Source organism: Molothrus aeneus, chromosome 4, assembly GCF_037042795.1.
Source record: "Molothrus aeneus isolate 106 chromosome 4, BPBGC_Maene_1.0, whole genome shotgun sequence".
Lineage (NCBI taxonomy): Eukaryota > Metazoa > Chordata > Aves > Passeriformes > Icteridae > Molothrus > Molothrus aeneus.
In genome coordinates this window covers 15,697,925-15,716,961 of record NC_089649.1, presented here as the reverse complement: position 1 = coordinate 15,716,961, position 19,037 = coordinate 15,697,925, and the positions used below count along the sequence as shown (strand labels likewise).

Here is a 19,037-nt window from a genome sequence, read left to right as displayed (position 1 = left end):
AATTGAAAACCTGCTACACATATATGCCAAGTAAATTATATAAGCATTTGTAGGATGATAGTCTAAAGAGACAGGGAGTGAATCCTACTAACTAAACAGTTAGCTTGACTTACTTTACCATTTGTACAAACATCAAACAACAGAAGTCAGTGTAGTTATTTCAATAAATAAATGAAAGTAATGAAATAGTGAAGAAAACATTCACATGTTCTATTTCTGTAATGTCTAAAAAGAGATACACTGGAAGTATAGAACTACTCTTTCGTTAAGACAACTGAACTGACAGTCTTAGTCTTCAAATAGTTGATCTCTCTAACAATAATTGTAAACACTAAAAATATTCTTTTTAAGATGCTGGAAGAAAACAGGAACACACACAGTCAGTGGGATTTTTCAAACCTGCTTCAGAATGTTTAGGAAAATATACAGTATTTTTTACATTCTGACTGGACTTGTTTTAGGCTAGGTAATTGGAAAGTTTTCTTTAATGTAATTTCACACCTCTTTAACAGCAATGGAACACACATTAAGAAACATACACTAAAGAAACTGAATTGTCAGAGCATTGTCAGAGCTCCCATAGACAACCACTTGCTTCACAATGAGGCAAAGGACACAACATTAAGGTTTTCATAGATCCACTCTATTTTATATTTTGCACTTCACTTTAAAGGTTCTCAAAATGACAACAGAATACAGAATCTTTTCAGCACCATCTAAATGATGCTGATTTCCTGAAACATTCTTACATACATCTTTCTCATAAATTATACTTTTCACACTTACCTTCCTTTCCAAGCTACCTTCATGACAGACAAGGTGATCATGCAACCTAGTAACTTTCTATAAGCCTGCCTTGAAAAATCAACATATGGCCGTACAAATGGGTTTGGCATAAAACAAGATTCTTCATAAATCTGAAGAACAGAAAAGTTGGAAATTTTATATAGTGAAGTATTTTAATTTATGCAGAAATGTACAAGTGCACTGCTTTTTTGTACCTGCACATTTGTACATGCACCGCTCGGGAAAGGGGTGAACACACCTGTGGGGGATGTCTCTGGCAAGCTGAGCTTTTGGTGTGGGCAAATGACCTCAGATTTCATATGTCCCTTGCTGAATACACTCTAGGTGGAGAGTCTCAGAGAGTCTCAGGAGGAGCACACAGGATCTGGCTGTTTCCTATGTGCTACCTGAACTGGCAACATCAGCTAAGACTCAGTGTGACTGCTTAACAAATCACAACATCTCGTCACCATCACCTCCAGCTTTCATGATGTGGGCACATGGGAGGGGACCTGAGGATGATGCCACAGCTGAGAATTTTGGTCTGCAGGTGGGGACTAGTGAGCCTAAATTTCCCACAGAGTCAAGAGGGAGAAGTCAAAGCTTGCATAGGAAGATTCAGATCACCCACGAGTACCCAAAGTCTGGCAGTGCAGCCACATTCCCAAGGGACACAGGGCACTCTGAGTGTTTCCCTACAGAGAGCACAGACCTCCAGCATCCCACTCATCATCTCCTTGTTGATTTAATTCTTGTAAGAAGCTTCTGAAATTTTAAAAGGTTCTTAGTTTTTCAAATTGTATTTGGACTTATCGTTATGTGCTGAGGAGCTAAAAGCAATTACTTACTGTGTATTCCAGGAAGCCTTTTCAAGTGAAAGTGAAGATTTTTAAACTTTAAAATCAGCCTGGGCCACAGAGGAGTCAGTCTAAGCAAGCCAGGACACTTGAACAGCTTCACAGAGCTATAACACTTTGGCACTGACTCCTGTGCTTTTCTATAAAAATGTTGATTGGACTTTGCTCACTACTTTTAAGTTTTATGCTCAGTGGATGCATAATCAGTTTCTAAGTCAGGAATGAAAAACTATTCAACAGTATTCAACAGACTGCTGAAAAAGGCATAGTCTTGCCAGCTTTTTAAAATGCTACTTCAAACATAGCATCTTCAAACTGTTGGGAATTTTTAAGCACTTTGTGTATATATAAGGATATGTTCTGCTTTGGATGTGGGGCTTCTGGTATTTGTTTCGCTGCGTTTTTTAGATGTGTTTTTTTTAATTACAAACTGAATTAAAGGTGATGTACTGATACTACAACTTCAAACAGACTTGTGAACTTTGTTTCCCTTCTGTATATTTTGACAATAATTTCAGTGGGCTGCTTTTTATCAAAATCTATCTGTTAGATTATGTCTATCAACTCTTGTATTACCTTACCCTTAAATCTATTTCCTGAGAAAGACACAGAAGATAAGATACAGGCTGAAGAGAAGGCATGAACTTCTCAATCACACAGAAAATAAAGACATTTTAACCCAGACTCTGGACATAAGGTGGCTAACCACAAAGAATCAAAAATACTAAAGAACCCAAGGCTAATGGAAGCATAATTTGACCAGAAGCTTCTCAACATTTGTAGCATGAAAACTCATCAGGCTCACAACTCTAAGTGTCCCATGGACTCTCAGACATTACCTGGGCTCCAGAGTTCCTCTGAACTATCTTTTGGATATGTTTGCCATGCTTGTTTTGAGAAACATAAGTGGGAATTGAGGAAACAAAAACCTGGATATAATGTTAATCAAACCTTCCTGCACACTTACAAAATGCAAATATTCTGTCTGAATGAATAAATAGCATTTTGCTTAGGTTTTAGTTGGATCTAAGTTCTGTGCTCCATTAGCTATCATGACAGGTTTTTTTAAGAACTAACTATCCAGATGATGTGCATTGCACAGAAATTAGTATTAGGCTGATTTTATTAGGTTGAAATTAATAGTAGACTGATTATCTTTTGCTGCCCTCCTTGTTATAATAATCTCTATGCCTAAAAATGAACCTTTCTTCAATGGCAAACAGATGTACTGTAAGGCATAAAACATAATATAATCAAACTCCTGATTTATAGCTGAAAAAACCCCACCCCATGATTGGAATGATGTATGGAAGATAAAATGCACCACTTAACGAAAAAGGAATCACAAATTTCATGCCACCATATTGTCTGTGCTTGTTTAGGAACATTTTTTAAAGTTTGATTTTGTGAAGAGATTGTTAAACACCATTCTGGAGAGCAGCATTTCAGTTAAAGGTTTAGTAATAAGCCAGCCCTGCTTTAATGGGCTCACTATTCAAGAAAAGACCCTGAAAGTTCTTGACTGGGGAAAGACACTTTTCACTTAAATAATCTGAGCGATTTCAGCAGGATAACTCAGATAAGCAGAAAGATAATTCCAGGCAAATCTTCCCAAACAATTCTGTCACCATGCAGTACTTCAAACCTGACCTGCAGCATTCTTGCTAATTTAGTCCTAGACCTTTCTTCTCAAGAGACTGCCTGTTTTATAAAGACCCAACAAATAATTTATTTGGTTTCTTTATGAGTTTGTGGTAGAAACACTGGCTTATCCTTAATTAAAAGGCTATATTTAACTGGGTGTGGCAAAAAACCAAAGAGTAAAACCCAAACTTCCTTGCATAAAAAACAAGACAATTCTATCTCCCAGCCTAGACTGTCTCCACAAGCCAGACACTCCATTCTCATCTTTCTGGCTGACCAGGCAGGTATCACAGAGGGTGCTCCCACATCTACACTGCCATGGGCTCAGAAGAAACACATCATGCCAGTCCCACCAAATGACAGCCCAGTGTGACACATGTGCTGCACACACTGTGCCCTCTTTGGAGCAGGCTGTCCTTTGGGGGCAGCTTTTACCCTCTCAGTGCTCTCCTGCAATTAATGCTTCCTCAGCTTGTGTCCTTGTGCTCTTCACACACCAACAACCAGCTTCAGCCTCACCAGTTGCTGAGCACAGAGGAGGAAGTGAGGCAGGGGTGAAAAGAGGGCAGAACTGATGGGGAGGGGCACTACTGGCTGCTCTTTTACACAAGATATTCAACTTGAAGCTTTTCTTTTCTACATTCTGGTGGAAGGGTCTGGCTACTCTGACACCCCCTTTAAATTTTGCATTCAATGCTGTATTGTCACTGCTTCTGGTTCTCCTCATCCAGCCCAGATCCAGCTGCCTCAGAGGCCTGTCTGGAACACCCCATGCCCCAGTCCCTTTACATCCTGCTGGGGATGGCAGGTCCATTACAGAAAGGCCACGGAATGCAATGCACTTTTGGAAAAGAGGTGGATGGCATCCAGTTGAGTGATGAAGGGCAATGAACAAGAGTTAGCAGCTGAACAAAGCCCTCCCTTGCTCTGGACTCCCTCCAGGGCCCTTACCCTGACCCAGTCGTGCCAGCATGTGGCAGTACAGCAGAAAAATACCACGTGTCCCTCAGAAACCCAGAAATGGAACTGCTGTGATGGGAACTGCCATGGCAGCAATGGTGCAGAGGCTCTGGGAAGCAGGGAGCACCTGGAAGAGCACTGATGTCCTCCTGTGCTCACAGTGCCCAGCTCCAGATTTCAGGCAGGAGGTGGAAAGAGGTCATTCCTACACAACACCTCAGCAGAGCTGACAGGTCACTGGGTGTCGGGTTCGGCTGTCTGTCTCTGCATCTACAAAATTTTCTGTCTGCCCAACAAAGGTCTGATCTGCAAGCAGTCACAGGCACTCTCTGACCACCCACGGGGCGGTCATGTCTTTTTATACTAATATCTACGTACATAATATTTACCTTTATTTCCCAATGCTTTTCACCCATGTTAGCAAGTGCACCTTCACCATAAACCAATCCCCAAGTGCCAACATCACCACAGGAGATGGAGGACAAGAAGAAGAAAGAAGAAGGACAAGACACGCCCTGATCTCTCCATCTTGTCTCCATAACCCCCCTGTACCAAAAACCTTAAAGTCTATATTTCACCCTCTAAATGTGTCCCTTTTACACCTTTTACTCTAAAGTAATTCTCTTGTCTTCAAACTCTTGTTATTTCTGTGGATGGATCAAAATCAAGCCACCAGACACTTCTGGCAACATTCCAGGATTTTCGAGACCCCCAAGGGTTCTCCTGGCATCTCTGGACATCAGGAACGATGTGCTGAGATCCCACAACTGGGGTGTCCTTCCCAAGCCCCTCTTGACAGGCAGTCACACCCACAGCATTTGGAGACCTTGGTAAGGCACAGAAGCCGTGCAGGAGATGCCAGCTCCCAGCCACTGGCCCCCAGACATTGACTGGTACTGAAATAATCCACCTGGAAAGGGTGGAAGGGAAGGGGAGGCATATCATGCAAATTGTCTCTTGCCTCAGAAAGGGGCAAACAGAGATGGCATCCAATGCTTTGGCAGTCATATAGTTTAACAAGGAGATCTTTCACTATTATTCTTAAAAATTAAATTTAAATCCCCCAGTTCTGCTAAATAACTACATATATTTTGCAAATTCTTGCATATTCTATATGCTTGTGTGGCTGTGGGAGTTGATTTGGCACAAATGAAAAAGTATCTATTTGTCTACATATACCCTCCAGTTCTGTTGCCAAATAAAAAAAAAAGAATCAAAGTTTCACATTCAGAAGTATGGAAAAACAAAAGCTGACAATCTTGACTTTTTTTTTATTTCCTAGGTTGGGCAATGATATTTCAGGTCTCCCTTGTTAAAGTGATCACAGATGCTTAATCCCCTTTGGGTTCCCCTATGACACATTAAATACCAAGCCAATCCAAACACACCTGTGGATTTTAAAGCCATTTATAGAGCTATAAAAATAACCATAGGTATTCTTCATCTGAAATACACCAGAGCTACTCTTCCACTTAACTGTGGTGCAATGATCTGGAGGGTTAATGTACAGAAACAAGATCAAGTTTACAACCCAGAAACACCTAAATGGGAATTAGATTAATACCCTTGGAGATCAGGGACTTAAGGACTTGCATCCAAAACATTCTGCTGCAAACAAGGGCCTGGAAAGGCTGGAAAGACACAGATTAATCAATACAGGGTAGTTAAGAACCATGAATATTCTTTATCCATGAAAAATAAAACTGTGATGTACCAGAAGAAATAAATCAGTCAAGACAGGGGATACTGGAGACGTTGCACAGGCCTGGATAAGCCCTTGTGAAGCAAATTGCACAACTGTGCAGGATTTGTATTGTCTGGGCTGAAGATGGAATTAAAACTGGAGTAGGTGCACAAAACACCTCAGATTAAGGGATTTGTTTTATGAATTCAAAGATTAGAAATGCATGGCTTGTTTAGCCCAGCTGACTGAAGGCTGGCAAAGAGAAAGTCAGAGCCAGAGTGATAAATTTCAGAGAAGTGCTATTCAGATGTATAACACTGACAACAAAGACAAATGGATTACACATCTTTAACCAGCACTTATTGGAAATTGGCTTTCTGTTCATCAGAGACACACGTTTCTAGCACTGCAAGGGTGGAGAGAGAGCAAAAATCCTTTTAGGTTGGATCATGCTCATTTCTGCGGTGAATTGCAGGAGAAGAGTCAGAGTGAGTCAGGATGGGATTCTCCTGGTAGCCTGGTTCTATGACCCCATTAAAGATGTGTGGGGTAACTTCTGCCCATGTTGGAGCAGGCTGTGCACTAGAAAGGCTCCCCTACTTTTACATAGATGAAAAATCTCAAGAGCATTGAGATGTAGAAAAACCTATAGTATTTTGTGTGTGAGTCAGGAACAAGGAGGGTCCCTATTATTCTCTGTTATTTGTTCCAATTTAAAAAACAAAGCCATAAAAGGTGCATGTGAAAAAAACCAATAAAATTATTAATATTTCACAGCAGTCATTGAAAAGTTCTAGCTAACTGTAAAGAGTTTGGATCAGATCAGAGAATTTTGTTTTCCCAATGATTAAAGAAGAAAGGAAACAGTGAGGTAAATAACCAGGTAGAAATAATGATGCACTTTAAATCTTCCACATGAATGAGTTGATCTGTTAATAGCTAATGCACTGTGCTGCTCCTCCTCCCTTTCCCCCCACTGTAATCAGCCTTTTGTCACATACCAGTGAAATCCATTAGCTGCAACTTCCTTATCAACTTCCAAGGCTTTCCAGCTACTAAGATATTTGCATATTTAACGATTCATTTGACTGGTATCAACTCTCATTTACCAAGTGCTTGAGACGAAAAACAAGGCATAGTGTGTAAAAGTTCTGTTTAAAAACAAAAAAGTACGGACAGCTCCTTTCAGTAAACAGATTTATCTGAATTAATGGGATTGGAGTAGACTTGGTAAAAAATCTGAGAACTCTCAACAACTTTTGGACCCACAGTTTAATTTAAAGATTCTGAATACAAGTGAAAGTTCTTCAGCATTTAAATCAGCTTCTAATTTCACTCACTTTATTTATTTCACTTTTCTCTGCACTGTTTGCACCAAATTTCCTTCACTTGTCTACTGAATTATTTCAGCAGTGCTACTTTCTAGTACTTATGACATCACCACTACAACACCAACATAAAACCAAAAATTCAGAAATCAAGAACAGGAGCAAGCTGATAAAGCCTTGGAAAGATTCTCTTTTGACACAAATGTCATGGTAGTTTTATTAGCAAAGGAGCTAATGGGGGAGTAATGCCTGACAGTCACACAGAGGGTTTGCCAAGTGCATCTTTACAAATACACATGAATTTTGTATTGGGTCTTTAACATCCCATATTAACTGTATTGCAGGCATGCTTCTGAAGAATGTGAAGTATATAAAAATGTAAAACACTGACTTATCTCTAACATTTTTGATGGCTTTCAATAGAAGTACATAGATTGACACACTTAGGATTTCTGCTACTTTGATAACTAACCTTGGAGAAAACAAAACTTCTTTTTCTGCTTTAAAAGTGGTCATGATCGATCTGTTACTGTCCGAGTGTGCAAAGTGACAAGAGGGGGATGGAAGCCTCGCTCTCTGAATGCTTTGGTACACAGCCTCCTAAGCATTGCTAAGGAGGCATTGCAGAATGCTGCAAAGAAATATCAAACAGCATCACCTCATGCTAACCTGAAACTGATTTAACTTGCTTTGTTTCTGCTCACCACATATAAGAGCTCCAGTTATATACAGGTCATGGACACTGGCCACTTGTAACATCTTTGCTGGGAATATGGCATATTAACTGTTAATAACAAGGGTTAATCTGAGGATGATGATGTTGCTGATTAACATATCTGGGAAGAAAGATTCAATAGCTTCTCATCAGGCAAAATGTTAATCAGAGGTATCTGTGACAAAGATATTCTTTATAGAGTTTATAAAGTTTAGCTAAGCATCCTCATACATCCTCAGCCCAGTAATTACAGGCACAGTATTTAAGCCTTCATTAAATTAATCTGAAACTCTTAGAATGTTAATTTTGAGTAAGCTTTGCATTAGAAGTTTCATAGCAGAAATATACTTTTCAGAAATGTAACTGACTTCCTCTTCAACACCATTCACTTAAGATGATAAATTATTTGCATTAAATGCATTATTTATTACAGCTTCAACATGCCTTTATCAATGTTGTTTAGACAATTTATATTTACATTACTGGGCAATTATGAACAAAAAGACAGCTCAGAACATTATATTCTCTGGTGCACACAGGGCAAAATATAAACAATAACTGCTACCTCAGGTTAAGCTATATAACAAAAACAAGCCAATAGACAACAATGCATTTTATTTCTGGCAGCACTAAAGGTATTTTATGCACTGTACACAGGGAGAATAACAAATATGAACATTCAGACTATCATAGCACAACTCAGTGGAAGAGTTAATGCTTACGAGTACCAGATTCGGGAACTAAAATTCATTGATGATGTTGACTTGAAAGGCCCATGAATAGCATTCAGCAGCTCAGCCCAGTTATTGTAGAGGTAAATGGAAGATTTATTTTGAAAGTTGAAAATTCTACCCTGTATTAATTAAGCATTAAGGCTAAGTTGCATGACTAAACTGCTGAATGGTTTAGAGAAGGAAACCAGGACTTTTCTAGTCCATGTTTCTCACTCCACAGTCCCACACGAAATGATGGAGCTGCAGGTCGTAAGCAAGCACTCAGAAACATATGAACTGTGTGCTTGAATCCACTATGTGCTCACCAGGCCAGAAGCATCAAGGAAACTCAGAGGAAAACCAGAGATGTTCACATCAAAAAAAGGGTTTCAGCAGTCCAAACCACAGACTGTCACAGGACATGGGAACTTGGGTTGTGCACATTCAGCTGTCCTAAATACCTATCACAGGATAAACTGAACCTTCAGAGAAGGCAGAACTCAGCAAAGTGTGCTGCAGGGCTGACCAGAATACTGCTCTTCATCTGTGAAACCCTCAACAAAGACCTCAAGAAGTTTTAAATATTTACATAGCACAAGAGAAGTCTTCAAGTTTTGGGCACTGTGACAAAAACCCACACTTCTTGTAACTCTCCTCATCCCCAGACTAGTTTGTTTATCACTCTGATGACAAAGCAATTCATGTGTGTATCTTCCTCAAGAAGAACAAGTCCAAGTCATGTTACAAATCATCCAATAATTAATGTGAATTTTACACACTTCTCATACAAATGTTTCCAGGGCTGGTAGGAAGAACAGAGACATGATTTGCCTTCCTGTTCTTGTACACATGAAGTTTTACCACCTCCTCTGAAAAGTAATAGTGAAAACTGCAATTTATGGGGTAGAATATCTTATCTGCTTATAAAGACACCAAAGAAAAGAACTTCATCTTGCCTGAAAATATATACAGATCTTTCCTTAACATCTCAGTTTCTGCAGAAAATACCCCTTTTGACTATTCAGTGCACCAAAGTCAGTGAGGTAAAGCACAGGGAAAGCTGACAGTGAGCAAAAGTAAAATGAGCTGAAGTTTCACTTAGAAACAAGGGCACAGGTCTCTGAATGAATGCCTGTGGAAGAAACAATTTCTACATACAAGAGAGAAGATTGGAAAACAGTGAGGCAGACCATCCTGAATCAACATATTCAGTGCAAGAATAACAAAACATCTGTCTTTTTTGAGAGGAAAGTTATCTTTTTCAACCTACAGTAAGTCTATGGTTCCAGGTGTGCTGAGAAAGCTTTGCTGGTGTGTATCAATATATAGAATATGGTCAAAGCAGTTTGTGTGTAAACACAGCTACATCAGTGAATCACAATTTGTTCTAGTAAAGTAAAACTCTTCCCACACAGTTATTGTGAGGCAGTAGCTGATGTTACAGCCACTCTCACAGTACTATTTATCCCAGTTTATACAGCTATATCTGTATATAGCCCATATGTTGCTTTAGCATCCCTGCTATTAACAGTGCACCCCTTGCATGCCACTTACAAATTGTTTCAGACCAACTTCCCACTTCTTCTCCTTTCCAGTGTGCTGACTTACATACAAAGCCATCAATCAGACAAACACAAAAGAAAGTGTATGTATGTCTTCCTTGAAATTCCTGAAGTGCTTCAGCCCATATTCCCTGCTCTTCACAAAGCCCCAGCCCTCAGCAGCTTGCACTGCACCACACCAGCTTGCCAGCAAATCCTCAAGCACCAAGACTTCCCATGTGACCAGGGATTTACCAAACACTACCACCCACCTGCAAAAGCCTCTCCATTGTATGCTAATATCCTTGCCTTTATAAAACATGAAGATAGAGCTTGGTCTCCTCCCTTTCTCTCTACCACGAGCTGCCAGGACCCAAGGCCCTCACTGAAGGGTGACAATTGATCTAGCAGGAAGGAAGCAGCATTACATTTAGTGATGCACAGGGGCTCCAGTAATCTGTCTTGTCTCTACCACAAAAATACCCATGGGCTTGGTTGCCCAAGAGCAAGGCTCTGTTTATCTGAGTAGTGCTTTTCCAGTTCTTCTCATCCACTTCAGATCAGTGCAATCCTGTCCAGCTCCTGCAAGTGAAAGCTCTCCAAGAGCTCTCCTAACCGAGTTATCTCCTCACCTGGCAAGTGTTTGTATTTTACTCAGCCTGACTAACAGCATGTGATTCTACACTTCTGTAAGAGCAGCTTAGGATGAAGTGTAGGTGGTGTTTGCATACACTATGATACATTTTGATGGCCTTCCTGGGAGGCAGCTCATTTCAAATATTGACCAGAAAAATCTTCTTCATTATTTATGCGTTGTGAAAACCATCCAAACTTGGATCTTAAACTTAATGTCTAATAGGTGCAAGACTACCCAGTAAAAGACATATTAATATCATGATACTTACAAAAAGCAAAAGCAGAAGTGGAGTTATAACAATGCCCTGGAAGAAACAAACAAAAACAGTCTGTTAGTCAGGGAAGCAGAAAAATCTTTACTTTTTTAGCTTAGTACGTGGAAATACACAAACATCATTTAACATCATAGAAATTAGGTAACAAGCTCAACTTTGCTCTTCACTGAGCGTGTTCTTTAATATTCATGCAGCAATCATTTTAAAAACTACACTCAATACCAAGTACTTTTTACCTTTTTGCATCTAAGTCCCTCTGTTCTAAAATATACCGATATATATTCTGATATACAGAATATGGATCATTTATTAAAAAAAAAAATATTAAAGCTCTTCCCTCAGTGTGCTGTATCTTAACTTCACTAAGCAGCTTCTCTTTAGGGACAGACTTGATCAAGTCCCATGGCACCCAGTCCCAGGTCCTCTTCTGAGCAGAAGCTGCCTCAACTGTGATGAATTAGGTGTCGTGACTGTGTAATGTAAGCAGATATTCCCCAAGGAAATGAGCTGAGATCTCAAAACTCATTTCACTTGATTAGACTTCATGTCTCACTGGTAGAAGGCAAGTCTTTCATCTAATTTAATCACACAGGACCACCTCAGCTTTCCACATCCCCCAGGCAGATGCAAGCAAAAAGATTTGTTGTCTTCACTGACAAGGAACAGGTTTAAAGCTGATGATTGGACAAAATAAAGGATTTTAAGTTTCATGAAAGCAAATCTTAGAATGAGTTGTTTGGGTTGGGAGTTAACATGACATGCATCACTTTCATAGCTGCAAACAGCAATTCCCCATCATCCTTCCATCTGACTTCAATATTTTATTATTGCTCAATAAAATGATTCCATCATTTAATGCATGCTAATTCATAGAGCTGGCTCAGAACTTCTCTAGGCCAGGACTATTCTTCATCCAGATAGGTCACAAGAACAACTAGCTTTTCAGCTACTCACAAACTTTATTAAAAAAAATTGGACAAAGGTCCAAAACACACTCACATTTATCTGAAAGGGTGCTTATTTTATGTTTTATTTAGCTACAAGTGAAAAGCAACTGAACAAAAAAACCCTGTTGTCCCCTACTTTTCACTTAACCTTGAGTAACATGGCTTTACTTAATCTCATGGAAGAAAATATAAAGGAAAACCTGAAACAACTAGTTTTGTATTTGCTTTCTGGGTCCACAAAAAATCACAGATTCAGACTATCAGCCATAGAGAGTTCCTATTGTGTTCCTAAAACAAAATGCAACAAATAAATGCCACAAATTATAGCAGACAGGAAGGATCAAGGAGGCAACAGTTGAGCAACAGTTGAAGCCTCTGCAGAATTTAAAAACATATTTCAAAATAAATAATATATGCCGTATCTGACTGCCCCACAGCCCAGATATCCATAATAATTTATCTTTTTGCAAATGTCACAATTGAGATATATCATAAAAGACTGAAAAGAGAAGTAGAAGCAAGAATTGCTTCAGGGAGTCACTCAGTATTTACAGGTTTAGACCAAAATGCAGATAACAGATATGAAGAAATATAGGTGTTCAAGTACAGCAGCTGGAGAGTAAGAAACAAAAGTTGGAGAAGGGAGGAGGCATCAAGGGCTGAACTGACACTTGCATCCAGCAGAATCTGTGAGGAAGAGCTGACTGCAAGATCTGTGTAATGCAGGGACAACACAGTCACTGCATCAGTGAGCAAAACCCAGCTTTTAGGGGGGCTGCTATTCTCATATATATATGTGTGTATATATATATATATATATATATATATATATATGTATATATATATACACATATATAATATATAATTGTTGTATATATAATATATATATATATACATATATATATATATAATATATATAATATATACAACACAGTCACTGCATCAGTGAGCAAAACCCAGCTTTTAGGGGGGGCTGCTATTCTCATATATATATGTGTGTATATATATATATATATATATATATATATATATATATATGTGTGTGTATATATATATATATGTATATATATATACACATATACATGAGCCAGACCTTGCCCTTCTTCCCCTTTCCCCACTGACAGCTACACTGCACACCTCAAATGCTACCAGACATTACCAAGTGCCTGAGTGTTCCCTTAGCCTCCTCTAATTTTGGGATGGCAGAACACCACTGCAGCAGGGTTCCACCTCCAGCCTTTTGCACAAGTGAGGAGGAGCATGGATGGAGCAGGAAGTGATCTGAAAGCATCCCCTGCACTACTGAGCACAGAGTGCAGGGAGGAGAGCCCAGTGCCAGCTTGAGAGCACAGCCAGCTCTCCTCTGAACCTGAACAAACTCATTGATTCAGCACCATTAGCTATTTCTTACGTGCTTCGTGCCTCAGCATGCTTTTATAAGTTAACAAAAAAAAAAAAAAGGCAAAGGTAAAAAACCACACCAAACCAACCCTTCTCTCCATCTTGTTGATAAATCAAGATTGTGTCCCTCCTCCTTGGGATGGGAGCTGTAACTTGCTATTGAATTACTTCAGAAGCTTGCTGATATTAACACAGTGGGCAACAGTCACTGCTAATTCAAAGCCACAAAAGGAAACTGCACTTCTGTGACAGCAACACTTCTTGTAATTCTGTAAGTGGGGAGCAAGAGAATCCTCCTATACATCATAAAGAGATTCCTGAATGAGCATGCTGCAAACCTAGTATTCAAAAGGTCAATTTTAGCAATTTGTTATTAAATTTTGCTATTTAACCTGGTGATCTTAATAATCAGAAGTGGGTTTCCTGTTGCCTCACCACAGAAAGGATTTACAAGGTTGAACTTTTCCATTTGCAACACACACACGATTCCCTGGGAAGCTAAACAATTACCTGACAGAACAGACAAGTTCATATTAAAAAATAGATGCTGTTGCTGAATCAGAGTAATTTGATGTTAATGTTTTATTTTGATAAGGAGTGCCAGTTTGAAAAACCACAGGGTTTACATTAAAAACAAAATGGTTTTTTCCTTTAGTCAGTAGTGCAGTGGTGGCTGATGGTTTACAGGGGCAAGCAAAGCAGGATTTATTCAGGGAGGGAACCTCTGTTACCCAACCGATGGAACTGCTGAAGAACAGACTTTGGGGATGTAAAGCCCATCTATAGGTTAACCTGGAAACACTGATGTGCTTTTATGAGCTGGAGCCCTTCTCTTCAGGTTCCTGCCCCAGATATGAAGAAGGGCTTACCCTACCATGGTGTAGGTATCTAACAAAAGGCATTACCTTTCCCTGCACACAGCACCTGCTTTGACACATTACCTCTTCATTAGGAACATGCTCCTCAATGTGCTCCTGAGCATTATGTGATGCATCTCAATTCATATCCACTAAAGAATAATAAATAGAGAACTTTGAGTCTAAAGCCTACTGACAGAAAATAACGGAGACAATTTACATTTTGAAGGTAAAGCCCAAAGTCTGATTCACTAAGAATAAAGAAAATGTGGAAGCAAACAGTTACTTCAGAGCCCAGCTCACTCTCCAGCAGAGGCTTCACAAAGATGAGAATATTCTGACACTGACACTGTAGCTGCTTTCTAAGATTGCAACTGGCTGAGAAGCACAAAGGAAGCTAAAAATCAAAATAAAGATGGCCATTTCTAAGTCCATTGGCCACTGAGACCATCAGAGAGGAAAATGGAACTAAATTTGACAATGCTTTTCCCTGCCTTGCTTTCCAGGCAAGTGCTGTCAAATACATAGTGTATGGAGATAAACAGATTGTAGATTAGCACTTCCAGCAAAAGCTGAGCATCTGCCCTTGAGAATGCAAGGTCATTACACAATTTTAGCATCTTCAAAGTTCGGGTGGAGTGTTAGGCTTCCCAACTGCTGCCCACAATGGAGTCAAAGTTGTAAAGTGACTGCCGTTTGCTATCTGCAGAAAAACTTTCAAGAAATCCATTTACACCTCTGATGTGAAAGACTGACTGAATATATTTCAATGATTTTAGTGGAAAGGGCAGGAAAAAAATCTCAGCCTGACACGAGACACTGATACAACTTAGGAGTCTGAAGAGTCAGATACTTGGAAACATCTCCCCACAGTAAAGATCATGAAATGGATTTTATTCAAGAGAGTTTAAATACAGGTTTGTGTGTGCAAGCACGTACATAAACATACATGTAAACAGCAAGGATGTATTGGAGATCCATTTAATTGTTATTTGCTTTGATTAGATAAATTTGCTAAGAGGTTTTCTAGAGGTTTCATCCAGTACAACATTGCTGTAGAGCAGGTATTAAGAGGTGTTTATCCTCCAGAAGAATACATAAAATCAATACATGGAATTGGCTGCCAAATCAGACAGGGAAGGGAAGCCACCTAATGAATTTGAAACTATGATGGCAAATCATTAAGAATGAAATTATGCAAATAGGAAGAGGGAGGTGGGCACAGATCCAGAGGGACACATGGTAGAAGACAAGTAGGGATTATTGTAATGAGCCATAAAATACATGTGAACTTTCCTTAGTTTCCTTTACCCACAAATTTCCCATGCAATTTTTCATCATCCTTACAGGTCATCAGTACAAAACACATGTGGCAACTGCTAGTGAGAAAAGCCTTAACCAAAGTCATGTCTGATTTGCCTAAAGAACCAGGGCTGGAAAGGAAAAATGGGGTTTGTAATCAAGGCTCTGAACAAATGTGTATTTTCTGAAATCTATTACCTACTTGTGCTTGATGCTACAGAGGTTCCTGAATGCTTCATCAGAGCAGGACATGAAACAAGCAGAAGTGTAAGCAGTGTTACATAAAAACGTACAGGGCAGCATTTCCATGCTACTGATGGGGTAAGGTGTGAGAGAAAAGCTTATGAGCACTGGATAATTTCATCAGAAGACAAGCATAAATGAGAAATGAAACTCAGTCTTCTTCTGTGTACAGCAGTATTTCTCAAATTTAAGTATTTATTTCTAGAGTTGCTGACACTTTTAGGAAAAAAAATCAATCAAAATAAAGATGAGCTCAGTTGGATAGAATATGGAGTTAATAACATCAAAACCCCCCAGCCTGCACATGACACCTCACCACCCAACAAACAAAAAAATTTTCCAAACACAAAACCGTAGTTTTTATGATTACAATGTGAAACTTTATGTCAAAATATGTCTTATTTCTATTTCTTATGTCTTTTTTTTTCTTTGATTTTGTGTGTGGAACTGTTTTCAATTTTTTTCCTTTATTTCTAACAAGTTTGCAGACAAGTTTATAATGTTTTACATTTTAAAAAGAGAACCCTGTCTCTAGAAAAGTGCTTCTAGGTCTGAATTAGGCATGCTTGTGAGCAACAGGACAGCTAATACTGAAGTTCTGACAGAATACAGATATTCTCCAAAAAAAAAAACCACACAAAAGAAAGAAGGTGGGCACTTCTAAAGATGGAAAAGCTGATTGTTCAGTGTTTTCACTAACATGACAGAAATTGTAAAGAGCACAGCAGCACTCAGAGCCAACTCTCAGTCTATTGAAATCAAGGAGCACAAGACTCCCACTACCCTCACCCCTCAGACTGGTCACAGCTCCACTTCACAGCATCACCCCTGAGTAAATACACTGTTTATTACTTGTGATGCCACATTATTCATCACCTCAAATAAACTGATTAAAAGTGTACTCCCATGTCATACTGCTTTGCAGTAATCTAAGCTTTAGATAATGCGTACAGAATGATTCTGTCTGCTAAAAAATGGCTTTCACACACCAAAATCCTCAGCAATTCTTCTCCCTTTTGCCACCTGCCTCCACATAGCTTTAGAACTGTGCAGAGCCTCTTGACAGACACCACAGATCAAGGAAAAAACCCCTATGCTAAATATACACACTTGGTTCCAAACCAGAAGGGCAAAATCCACTAAAAGTCAGGCTGGGACCAGGCAAGTTCTTGTGAAACCACAAGTTTCAGGCACTGGATGCAGAAGTGGCACAACAGAAGAGGGCCTGAGAACAGCTGCAGAGGCAACTGCCAATTTCACATATCTCAGTTTTTAGGTACTAAGTCATTTGAGGATGAAGATTTCAAGTTTGGAACTGAAATTATTCCAAAAACAATAATTGCCTTAGTATCTGGATCCAGTGGCTGCAGGAACCTCCTTGAGAGACTATTTTTTATGGGTTCTTTAAATAGCTTTTAATATTTGTAAGTATGGCCATACAAGCTATGCTGTTCATTTGACTAAAAGATGGCAGCAGAGATAAATTTCTGTTGAAATTGATTTTCACAATAAAACATGTTTGCCCCCTGTTTCTAACTTTGTCCCCATGTAAATGACACAAATGTTTGAATTTATCTCTTGCAATCTCAGAGATTAAATTACAGCTTTCTCATATTCCTGTAATTTCAGTAATTTCCCCAAGATGCAACTTGTGTCCCTGTGTTGCTCCCCCATGGACATCACAGAAGCTCCTGGTGTCAGATAATTACTTGCCTTTTGTTCTCAATTCAATTACTTTCAAAATAATTTCAAGTGTAAAACTCCTACTATACATCCCTCTTCTGTCAGCTACTCTAATGACATTGTTGGTTCTGAGAAGGCTTATACAACTGCAATTATTCAAAATAAAATATGTAATTAAGCTCTTTGTCTTGTTCTATATGAAATGACTATTCTGAAATCTGGGGAGAACAAAGGCTTAAGAACTGAAGCTTTTTGTGATGCTTAATACATCCATTCTCCACATAATAAATAAGAGGAAAATCTGAAAAGATATTGAAAAGAATATGAAGTTCACACATTTTTTGTAAAATGATAAATATTGTACCCTACCAAGATTACAAAGTACAATACAAAATTGAAAACACAATTCTATGTAACTCTAATTCAACTATAATTAGAAATAAACACCACAGCAATAGCTGTAACTCATCCAATTAGGCCAATATTAGATTTTAATAACAAAACTGTGAAATTAGAAGCACTATGTCAAAATGGCTTTTGATTTAGTGAGTTATTCCAGACATTGAACCACCTTTGTTCTGTTTTATTAATCTAGTGCCCCCACTTGTGGGAATGGACATTAATTTGAAAAAAAAAAAATGATGAGGTGATATTAAAAACCTTACCAGCATAAGATAACAGTAGAAATCAAAAGCATTTCCAGTATTTATTAATAATTACTATTTGCAGATGTTTCTCTTGCCTACATTTTATACAAGCATGAAAAAAGGGAATCAAAAGGAATGTGAGCAGCCAGAGTTCAGTTCTTTCAACAAAACAGATCAGAGAAACAAGAAATGCCATGATCTGAACTACCAGCAGTAACACCACCACCCTTGTCACAGATGAAGTGTAAAGAATAAAACCAAAAGGAAAGAGCATTTTTTTCAGTAAGGCTGAGGGGGGAGTTTCTGGTATCAGATTGAGTGTTAAGCCAAGAATAAGAAAAGAGTATTTTAGAAGGGTGAAACTAGAGAGAAGCCCAGTTTGCCTGGCTTTCCCAGCAGAGGGCATCTTAAGCACATTAGAAATGTGTTTCTTACACAGCCACAGAATAGTTCAGAACACAGCATTGAGGACCCTGAAGTTTTAAAGCAACCAGGAAAACTTCTTGGTGCTTTGCAGGTGATAGAGGATAATATCTGGAATGATGCACAAAATACAACTCAAGTCTCAATCAGGGGTGGAAATGACCACTTCCATCAAATGGCCTGAAAGCACCAGTGAGGGGGGAGCTGGCTGGCAGGGTGTTGAATAGCTTCTACAACAGGTGGGATCCTGGGTGCTGCTTCTGGCCACACTTTGCAAGGGCTGCAACCTCTCTGCAGCAGCTCCACAGCTCTGTGTGTGACCAAGGAGGTTCCAGTGGGCCTTTGCTCACATTTCTGGAACAGGATCCAGCCATATCCACCACACTTGTAACACC

General features: G+C 39.1%; 1 protein-coding gene across 1 annotated transcript in view; it reads right to left on the bottom strand.

Moving 5' to 3' along the window:
* SLC10A7 (solute carrier family 10 member 7) overlaps positions 1 to 19,037 on the bottom strand; it is a 136,614-nt gene that overhangs the window by 33,462 nt on the left and 84,115 nt on the right. The window contains exon 6 of the mRNA XM_066548955.1: positions 11,134 to 11,169. Within this exon, the coding sequence (XP_066405052.1) occupies positions 11,134 to 11,169 (36 nt within the window). The remainder of the gene's footprint in view (positions 1 to 11,133; positions 11,170 to 19,037) is intronic.